This window comes from Dipodomys spectabilis, unplaced genomic scaffold (genome assembly GCF_019054845.1).
Source record: "Dipodomys spectabilis isolate Male_0828 unplaced genomic scaffold, ASM1905484v1 ptg000119l, whole genome shotgun sequence".
Lineage (NCBI taxonomy): Eukaryota > Metazoa > Chordata > Mammalia > Rodentia > Heteromyidae > Dipodomys > Dipodomys spectabilis.
Window position 1 is genome coordinate 3,594,613 of NW_024870796.1, and position 9,411 is coordinate 3,604,023.

General features: G+C 52.2%; 1 protein-coding gene across 1 annotated transcript; it reads left to right on the top strand.

Moving 5' to 3' along the window:
• Positions 1-109: 109 nt before the first annotated feature.
• Positions 110-8,802, top strand: Irf1 (interferon regulatory factor 1). Its single transcript, XM_042688919.1, has 10 exons — positions 110-377; positions 1,538-1,629; positions 3,512-3,611; positions 4,357-4,533; positions 4,633-4,682; positions 4,788-4,953; positions 5,304-5,426; positions 6,113-6,162; positions 7,366-7,501; positions 7,811-8,802. The coding sequence occupies exons 2-10, from the start codon at positions 1,543-1,545 to the stop codon at positions 7,933-7,935; spliced, it is 1,014 nt and encodes a 337-aa protein (XP_042544853.1). The 5' UTR covers positions 110-377; positions 1,538-1,542; the 3' UTR covers positions 7,936-8,802.
• Positions 8,803-9,411: the final 609 nt, after the last annotated feature.

The following is a 9,411-nucleotide window of genomic DNA, read 5'->3' on the forward strand; positions in this document are numbered from 1 at the left end:
TTTCCCCGAAATGATGAGGCGGCGCGGGCCAATGGGCGCGCGCGCGGCGCGGAGGGGGCGGGCCCGGGGCGGCGCGGCCCGGGGAATCCCGCTAAGTGTTTAGATTTCCCTGAGGCGCCGCCGCCGAGCCAGAGCGCGCCGGTCTTTCGTCGAGGCCGGACGCGCGGCTCAGCGGGCCGAGCCCAAGTCGTCGTCGTCGTCCCTTACCGAAGAAGCCGAGGCCGGCCGTGCCTCGCCCGGCACCCCGAGGCCCCAGGACATCCTCTGCGCTCTCTCTCTCGGTGTGTCGCGCACCCGCACACAAATCGTCGCCCGTCGGAAACCGAAGGCCACCGGGTCCAGACGTTTCCCCCTCCCCAGCCCCGGCTGCTGCAGAGGTGAGTCCGCCTTCGCGGCGTGGTGGGACCCGCGGCCGCCCACAAAAGGCGCGCGGGGCACCAGGAAGTGGGGGCGGCGGGGTGGCGTCGCGGGCGCGCGGCGTTGCCTGGGCCCCCGCGCGGGCGGGCGGGCGCCGGCGGGGCGGTGAGCGGCGGCGGCGGCGGCGGCCGGGAGAGGGCGGGCCGCCGTGAGGACCGCCCCCCACCCCCACCCCGGGCCCATCGGGCGGGCGCCCCGAGGCTTCCTCCCGTCTGCGAGCGCCGGGCCGCCCCCCCACCCCGGGAGGGAGGGGGGAGGACGGCCTCTAGCGGTCCGGTAGGTTTGCCAGGCGCGTTTCTCACGCCGTGCGGGGCACTGCGGGGGGGGGGGGCATGCCCGCCCGCGGGCGCCCAGTCATTCGTGGTGGCCGCTTTTTGGCGGTCTGAGCTTGGCTCCCCGGTCCCAGGACTCAGGCTCCCCCCCCCCCCCCCCTGCCGTGACCGGGACTGGCTCACTGCCCTGAGTGGCTGGGACCCGATCGTGACCTCCTGGCGCTGCAGGAGGAGGCGCCACAGGTGTTCTTGGGGCTAAGTCCCTGGAAGGCGGGGAAGTAAGGCGCTCAGCCCTTTGGGCTCTAGTCATCACCGGGACGTAGAAAGGACTGGGGGTGGGGGCAGGGGAGGCCCGCAGAAAGTAGGAAGTGATCAGGATGCTGGGTGACCGCCCCTTAGGGCAGGTGCATAACTTAACTAGCTGGTGGTGGCAGCTCAAGTCGGGGCAATTTCTTCTTGGCTTCGAGCAAAAGGAACGCTACCCTTCCCTCTCGGAAGATTTGAGTTTTGAGAGAAAAGTTTTAAGATACTAGTGCTTTCTCTCTTTTCTTGGACAAAACCAAGCGGAAAAACAAAAAAACAAAGCCCGAAGCCATTACTTCCATGCCTCTCTCCTTCCTAGACCAGCTGGGAGATGCTGAAAACTGCAGAGGGTCTTGTTTTGCCCCCTGTTCTCTTCCCCTCACCCCCAATGCAGGATTCCTTCCCTAAGATTGCAGGACCTGGGGAGGGTAACCACCTGGGTGAGAGGGCAGGGGAATGTAATTAAGTGACATGGGGTGGGGCAGGGCAATGCCTGGGATTGTTCAACAGACTCCCAACAGGAGGATTCTGTCTTCTCTTTACAGCCAACATGCCCATCACTCGGATGCGCATGAGGCCCTGGCTAGAGATGCAGATTAATTCCAACCAAATCCCAGGGCTGATCTGGATTAATAAAGTGAGTGGAACTCTGGATTAAAAACAACAACAACAATATTTTTGGCCACTATTTTATCCCATGTTCTTTAGGGGACCAAAGCTTCATCTGCAACTCAAAAAGGAAAATGATAAGAGGACAGGGAGATGTATTTTCCAGCAGGTTCCATGTGTTGGGCCCAGGCCATGCTTGCCTGGCTTCTCAGGATATAACCAGACACTCATCCTAAAGGCACTTAGGGAAGTGGTGCTGTGGCTCAAGTGGTAGAGCGCTCGCCTTGAGCTGAAGAGCTGAAGGACAGCGCCCAGGCCCAGAGTTCAAGCCCCATGACCAACAACAACAAAACCTAAAGACACTTAGTTTCCATCAGCTTCTGCAGAGCTTGGGTTCTTGTCTTTTCTGAGTGAGGGAGACTCCTGCTATCCACACAGCATCTCCAGGGCTCTGATTGGACACATAGAAGACAGGTACAAACTGCTGGGCAGGAAGATGGCTGGTTCAGCAGAGGACCCAGGAATTAATCTTGCACCTGTTACTCTGGCCTCTAAAGTCTATAGCTGATGCACTTGGAGCAACATAGACCCAGTAGATTTAGCAACAATGTTCATCATCACCATTATCATAGTAACCATTACAATGTGGCTGCTAAGTATGTTACTTAAATTTGTGGCACCTCAAGCTAGGCACCAGTGGCTCACACCTACTATCCTAGCTACTCAGGAGGCTCTACTACTCTGGGGATTGCATTTCAAAGCCAGCCCAGGCAGGAAAGCCTGTGAGACTCTCATCTCCAATATACTACTCAGAAAAGGCCAGAAGTGGCGCTGTGGCTCCTGTGGTTCAAGCGGTAGAGAGCTAGCCTTGAACAGAAGCAGCTCAGGGTCAGCACCCAGGCCCTGAGTTCAAACCCAGGGCAGAAAAAAAAAAAAAGAAGAAAGAAAGAAAGAGGAAGGAAGGAAGAAAGGGGCTGGGAAGGTGGTTCAGTGGTAGAGCGCTTGCCTTGCATGCATGAGGCCCTGGGTTCGATTCCTCAGCACCACATAAGCAAAAAGAAAAAAAGCTGGAAGTGGTGTGGCTCAAGTGGTAGAGCACTAGCCTTGAGCTGAAGAGCTGAGGGACAGCGCCCAGGCCCAGAGTTCAGGCCCCACGACCAGACCCAAAAAAGAAAGAAAGAAATTGTGTCACTTTCTCTTCACAGTAGTGCTGTGAGATAGGTCCTAGAGAAGGAATGAATCTGTTACTACTTGAGGTAGATACCAAGATCACACAAAAAGTACTAATACCAAAATTTGAACTTGAACAGTGTGAATCAAAAGCCCACAATAGTTATTAGCCACCAGTAATAATGACAGGAAGACTTTAACCATACCTCAAAAAAAAAAAAAGTTTTTTGAGGTATGTTTTCTCATTTCAGAGGAAAGAAAACTTTTGAGAGACACAAGTACAGTGCTAAGGTCACACAGTAGTCAGTATGAAGATCTATTTCAGGACTTCCACAGGGGTGTATAAGGTCCCCCTGTGTAGGAGCCAGTAGTCCCAGGTGTCCTGAGCAGACTGTTCTAATGGAAGAAATTCTTCTGTTTTGTCCTGGCCAGAGAAACATCCCAGGATGTGTAGACAGGGCTTTGGAGTATACTCTTATGTGTCATATCTGTAAGAAGAGTGTCTTAAAAAAAAAAAAAAAGAGTGTCTGTTGAGCTGACTGTGCCACAGTTTATTAGAACCCAGACTCTCCTAAGAGATCCAGAATGGCCTGCTTAGGGCAATTTCAGGATGGATAGATCAACCCAAACTGGATGTCAGGCTGAAAAAAAGGGAAGTCAGCCTTTTCCCTAACCTGGGGGCCTGGGTAATCTCAGCCTGTGGTCTCTGAACTGACAGCCTGTGTGTGTGTGTTGTTCAGGAGGAGAAAATGTTCCAGATCCCATGGAAACACGCTGCCAAGCATGGCTGGGACATCAACAAGGATGCCTGTCTGTTCAGGAGCTGGGCCATTCACACAGGTGTGTCCCTGGTGCCCTGGCTCCGAGGCTGGGGAAGAGGCAAGAAGAGACACTAGTGTTAATGTAGAGATTCTTGGTGGTCCCTGAGCTTCCTGGATAAGTACAAGGTGCAGAATTCCTAGGGAAGGGACCAGGAGTTTCTAGAGGAAATAATCCATCATTTCAGCAAATTCTCAAAGGTATTTGTAAAGCCAAAATCTTAGAAAGCATGCCTTCAGGGAATTTATTTCTAGATCAAAGTTCATCCTAGACAAAACAATTTCTGAAACAGAACATTGAAAGGCTCACATCTTCCTTTCTTTAGGTACTGCTCAAGGACCTTGGCCCAAGGCCCATCTGGTTGGTGGCCTCCCTTTCTTCCTTGAGGGATGGAGCTCTTGGCCAAACTCAGAACAGTCTGCTTACGTATTAGTAACTGTTCTTTGCTGCCTACTCTGTGCCCACTCCTACTCTGGAAATATCAGATAAATCCTGATTGCTGCCCTCTGGCTGCTAATAGCACAAGCAGGAAGACTGGGCAGGGTCTAAGGCATAGCACAGGGGCCTTCTAATGCACTTGGCTAGGGCCTTCACTGAATCCTGCTGGATGTTTGAGCCACACCTGGACATCTGAGAAGCTCTAGATTCTAGAGCCTGGAGACTACTGCTAGGAATATGTGGTGGTTCCACCACTGTAAGTGTCTGGGGTACCTTCTTCCTGGCCCAAGGGGCAGTTGATGATCCACTTAATTCTCCTGCTCTGTAGGCCGATACAAAGCAGGGGAAAAGGAGCCTGATCCCAAGACATGGAAGGCAAACTTTCGCTGTGCCATGAACTCCCTGCCAGACATCGAGGAGGTAAAGGACCAGAGCAGGAACAAAGGTAGCTCAGCTGTGCGAGTCTACCGGATGCTTCCACCTCTGACCAAGGATCAGAGAAAAGGTTAGGCTTTGGGCTAGGTTCTCAGGAAGCACTTGGGAGGGAATGAGGGAAGATGGTCAGTTTGGTTTGTACGAGACTGATAGTCTGCCTGCCCCACAGAGAGAAAGTCCAAGTCCAGCCGAGACACCAAAAGCAAGATCAAGCGGAAGGTGAGTGGGGCCCTGTGCACTTGGGCCTTTGGTTGAAGTGGGTCCAGGGGAGCAGTGGAAAAGTGCTACTACAGACATAAAGCTCTTCTCTCTCTCTCTCTGCAGTCATGCGGGGATTCCAGCCCTGATAACTTCTCTGATGGACTCAGCAGCTCCACTCTGCCTGATGACCACAGCAGCTACACAGCTCTGGGCTACATAGGCCAGGACCTAGAGATGGAGCAGGCCCTTACTCCAGAAGAGGCTGCTGGTCTGGCAGGGGAACCCACAGGTTGGTAGGATGGCTCTTTATCTTTGGTCCAGGAGGTATCATGTAGCACACAGAATGGTCTGTTAGGAGCAGGTTGAAGGTGCTGGGTTTCTTTTTCTGCCAGTCCTAGGGCTTGAACTCAGGGCCTGAGCGCCGTCTCTGAGCTTCTTTTGCTAAAGGCTAGCACTCTATCAATTGAGCCATAGCGCCACTTGTAGCTTTTTCTGTGTATGTGGTACTGAGGAATTGAACTCAGAGCTTCACACATGCCAGGCAAGCACTCTACCACTAAGCCACATACCCAGCCCCCTGGGTGTCTTGTAAACATACCATCTTGACCTGTGATCTCTTCTCCACCTGCCCCTCTACAGCACTGTCACCATGTGCCGTCACTAGCACTCTCCCTGACTGGCACATGCCAATGGAAATTGTGCCAGACAGCACCAGTGAACTGTACAACTTCCAAGTGTCTCCTATGCCCTCCACCTCTGAAGGTTTGTACTTGAACTGCCTGTGTGATTGGGTCCTGAGAAGGGATTCCTGAGGGAGAAAAGATGCTCAGAGCTCCACCTGCCTTTTTTTTTTTTTTTTTTGCCTGTCATGGGGCCTGAATTCTGGGCCTGGGCACTGTCACTCAGCTCTTCAGCTAACGCTTTACCACTTGAGCCACAGTGCCACCTCCGGCTTTTTCTGCTTATGTGGTGTTGAGGAATTGAACCCAGGGCCTCATGCACGCAAGGCAAGCGCTCTACCACTGAGCCACCTTCCCAGCCCTCCACCTGCTATTGAGCTGACTGGGCTGAACATTGCTTATCCTTGTCCCCAAGGGAAGAGGGAAGCCTGTGGACACCAGGCAGGCAGTTCAGACCAGGCTACAGGCTGGGGTGGGTTAGGGACAAGAAGAAAGAAGCTTGTGCTCCTGGCTCCTCTGCAGCCCAAAGTCTGAGAGTGGAGAAGGAAGTGGAGGGGTGGGAAGAGGCGTGGCTCCATAGTTTGGGAGGCTGAGTCGGCAGGACAGTGTCCCTGTTCTGGAATCTCCATGGCAGGCAGATGTTCCTGGGAGAGAGGGAGCATGCACCCGAGTGTGCTGAGGGACTGGAGGGGCTGGAACTGCATGCAGGGTGAATACAGGGTGAATGTGGCTGACCGCCAGTCAATCTCTGCTCTTGTCCATGTCCAGCTACAACAGATGAGGATGAAGAAGGGAAATTACCTGAGGACCTCATGAAGGTAAGGTCCCTTCCTTCCTGGTAGATAGGCTTTTGAAGTGGTCAGTTCTCAGGGGGGAAAGAACTAGCAGAAACTTCCAAATCAGTGAGTGGGCAGCTGTTGGCACTTCCAGAACAGTCCCAAAGGTGCAGGTGCCACAATCCTTTTTTGGCTGGTTGAAGACCCTGGGTAGTGAGTGAGGGCAGGTGGGAAGCCTGGTCGCTAGAAGACCATCCTGTACAAGCCTCAGCCCCAGACAACTGAGTCAGCCGTGATCTGTGATGGGTCCTTGGCCTGTGTCCTGTTCCCAACATGCCCAGCCCTGCTAGTTTGGGAAATGCACATCAGGTTTCAATAATCAGCCTTTGGGATCTGCAGTATGGCTCTAATTTTTTTTTTTTAAGCAGAAATTGTCCTCCAGCTTATCTTTTCAGCTAGTTTTTCCTTCTTTCCTCCCTTCCATCTGTCGGTCCTTTATTTAACTCAGGGCCTTTCATTTTCACTCACAGCTGGTGTCTGGGATTTTGCTGGTTAATTGTTGATAAGTCTCAGACTTTCCTTTCCTTCCCTGGGCTGGCTTTGAATCTTTTTTTTTTTTTGGTCGGTCGTGGGGCTTGAACTCTGGGCTTGGGCGCTGTCCCTACGCTCTTCAGTTCAATGCAAGTGCTCTACCACTTGAGCCACAGCACCACTTCTGGTTTTCTAGTGGTTTATTGGAGATAAGAGTCTCAAGGACTTTCCTGTCCCCGCTGGTGTTGAACCTTGATCCTCAGACCTCAGCCTCCTGAGTAGCTAGTATGATAGGTTAACTGCTCTGCTGCAGTTAAAAGTGAATATAAAACAGTTTTTGAGGTAGGTTTATCCTGGCTTTGCCCCATCAGCACAGAAAACTTAGTCAAGCTTTGAATGTCTAGCTTTTCTAGACTTGTTATGCAACCTTTGCTTTGAGCAGCACTGCCTGTTGCCATGTTGTTACCCACTTGAGGGAAGTGGAAGAAATTCTGTGCTAGAAGGTGGGGTAGAAGGAGTGGGGAAATGACTCCAGAATTTGTGGGTTTGTGCCTCTCAGTCCGCAGGGCTTGTCTTGACCGCACTTCACATCCCAGCTGTTGGAGAATGTGGCAATGTGCGGCAGGTGTGTGATCCTGGCTGAGAAGCCTTAACTCCTTGAGGGCAGGGCAACACTAGAAGGCAGCTGATGGCTACTTGCTCCTCTGTCCCCAGCTTTTTGAACAGTCAGAGTGGCAGCCAACGAACGTGGATGGCAAGGGGTACCTGCTCAATGAACCTGGAACCCTGTCCACTTCTGTGTATGGAGACTTCAGCTTCAAGGAGGAGCCAGAAGTTGACAGCCCTGGAGGTGAGAAGTCCCTGGATCCTGACTGCTTCTTGGAGAAGGGAGAAACGTGTGGTGGGGAAGGCTTGAGGGACAGAGTTGTTAGGATAGACAGATGAAGCATCATTCTTAGGCTGAGAGGAAAGGGGTGTAGACAGCTTGTGAATTAGCTGTAGCTCCACTCCTGAGGTTTGCCTAAAGATGAGTGGCTCCTTGCTGTTATAGGTGGACAGCAGAAACTATCAGTGGCTTTCAAGGACTGCAGGGCGGGGTGGGAGGGCATACCTTACATTCCCACCCTCTTCCTCATGCAACCTTCTTCACGTCTTCTAGGGGACATTGGGCTGAGCCTACACCGAGGCTTCACAGATTTGAAGAACTTGGACACCATCTGGCTGGACAATCTTCTGACCCCAGTCAGGCTGCCCTCCATCCAGGCCATTCCTTGTGCACCATAGCTGGGCCCTCCCCTCTTGCTCCACTGAGTGAGCAGGGCCCAGGCATCATGGCAGATGTGTTGCAGAGAAACTGGACTCCTGTGGGCCCCTTGGCATAACGAAGTGTGATTCCACTGCCAAGCAGGGTTGGGACCACCCTTCTTGGGTTAGTGGACGCTCAGGGCTTAGCAGGCCAGGGGTTTGGGCTTGTCCTGACTCTGCCTTCTGGGAAGATGGGGTTGGGATTCTGAGACTGGTTTATCAGTTGAGGACTTGGACAGGAATTGGCCTCTATTTTCTATCTCAGCCCAACTTCCTGGAAAAGGTTTTGCTGTCACTGAGCTGGCCCTGAGGGGAACAGACAGTGACCTCGGAAGAACGTAGCATCAGCCCCTGGGCTGACTCTGCACTAGGAGACAATTGCACTAAGTGAATCCTGTTCCCAAAGAATGCTTCCCTTCCCAGCTGAGCCCTGGGGTCTGTTCCAAAGCCAGTGAAATGTGAAGGAAAGTAGGGTTCTTTGGGGCAGTCCTCCCTCAGCCTTAGGGGAGCTCTGCCCTGCTCCTGCTCCTGCTCCTGAAGTGCTGAGGGGCTTGGGAAAAAACATGGCACTTTTTCTTGTGGACCTTGCCACAGTTTTGATCAGAGTGTACACTAACATGTCCCCCAAGCTCTTGGCCTTTGTGTTTATTTATACAGTGCCTTTCCCGGTGCTTACCTCCCCCTTAGGTCCCGCAGCCCTCAGCAGGCCCAGGGAGGAAGTGTGAGCACCTTGGTGTGACTTCGGAAATTGGAGACTCAAATCTAATTACTAAGTCATGTGTGACAACATATGGATATGTATGTAAATATGTACATTTGGCTTTTTATAAAAGTTGTTTACAAGAATTGTGGCTTTTTATTTAGAAATTATAGTTGCTGGGCTGGGATGGTGGTTTAGAGGTAGAGTGCTGCTTGCTTTGCATGCATGAGGCCCTGGGTTCAATTCCTCAGCACCACATAAGCAGAAAAAGCCAGAAGTGGAGTTGTAGCTCAAGTGGTAGAGCGCTAGCCTTGAGCTGAAGAGCTGAGGGACAGCGCCCAGGCCTTCAGAGTTCAGGCCCCACGACCGACTAAAAAAAAAAAAAATATATATATATATATATATATATATATCCCAGGCCCTCAGAGTTCAGGCCCCATGACAGACCAAAAAAAAAAAAAAATATCTATCTATCTCTATCTATCTATATACAGTTGCTTTTTTTTTGGCTATTACTGAGGCTTGAACTCAGGGCCTAGGCTTCTTTTGCCCAAGGCTAGCACTCTACCACTTGAGCCACAGTGCCACTTCTGGCCGTATCTGTTTATGTGGTACTGAGGAATGGAACCCAGGGCTTCATGTATGTTAGACAAGCACTCTACCACTAAGCCACATTCCCAGCCCTTGGCTTTCCTTTTTATGGAAACATTCTGATGGACCCATTGTACCCTGCTTGAGTCCGAGCTTCGGGTAAG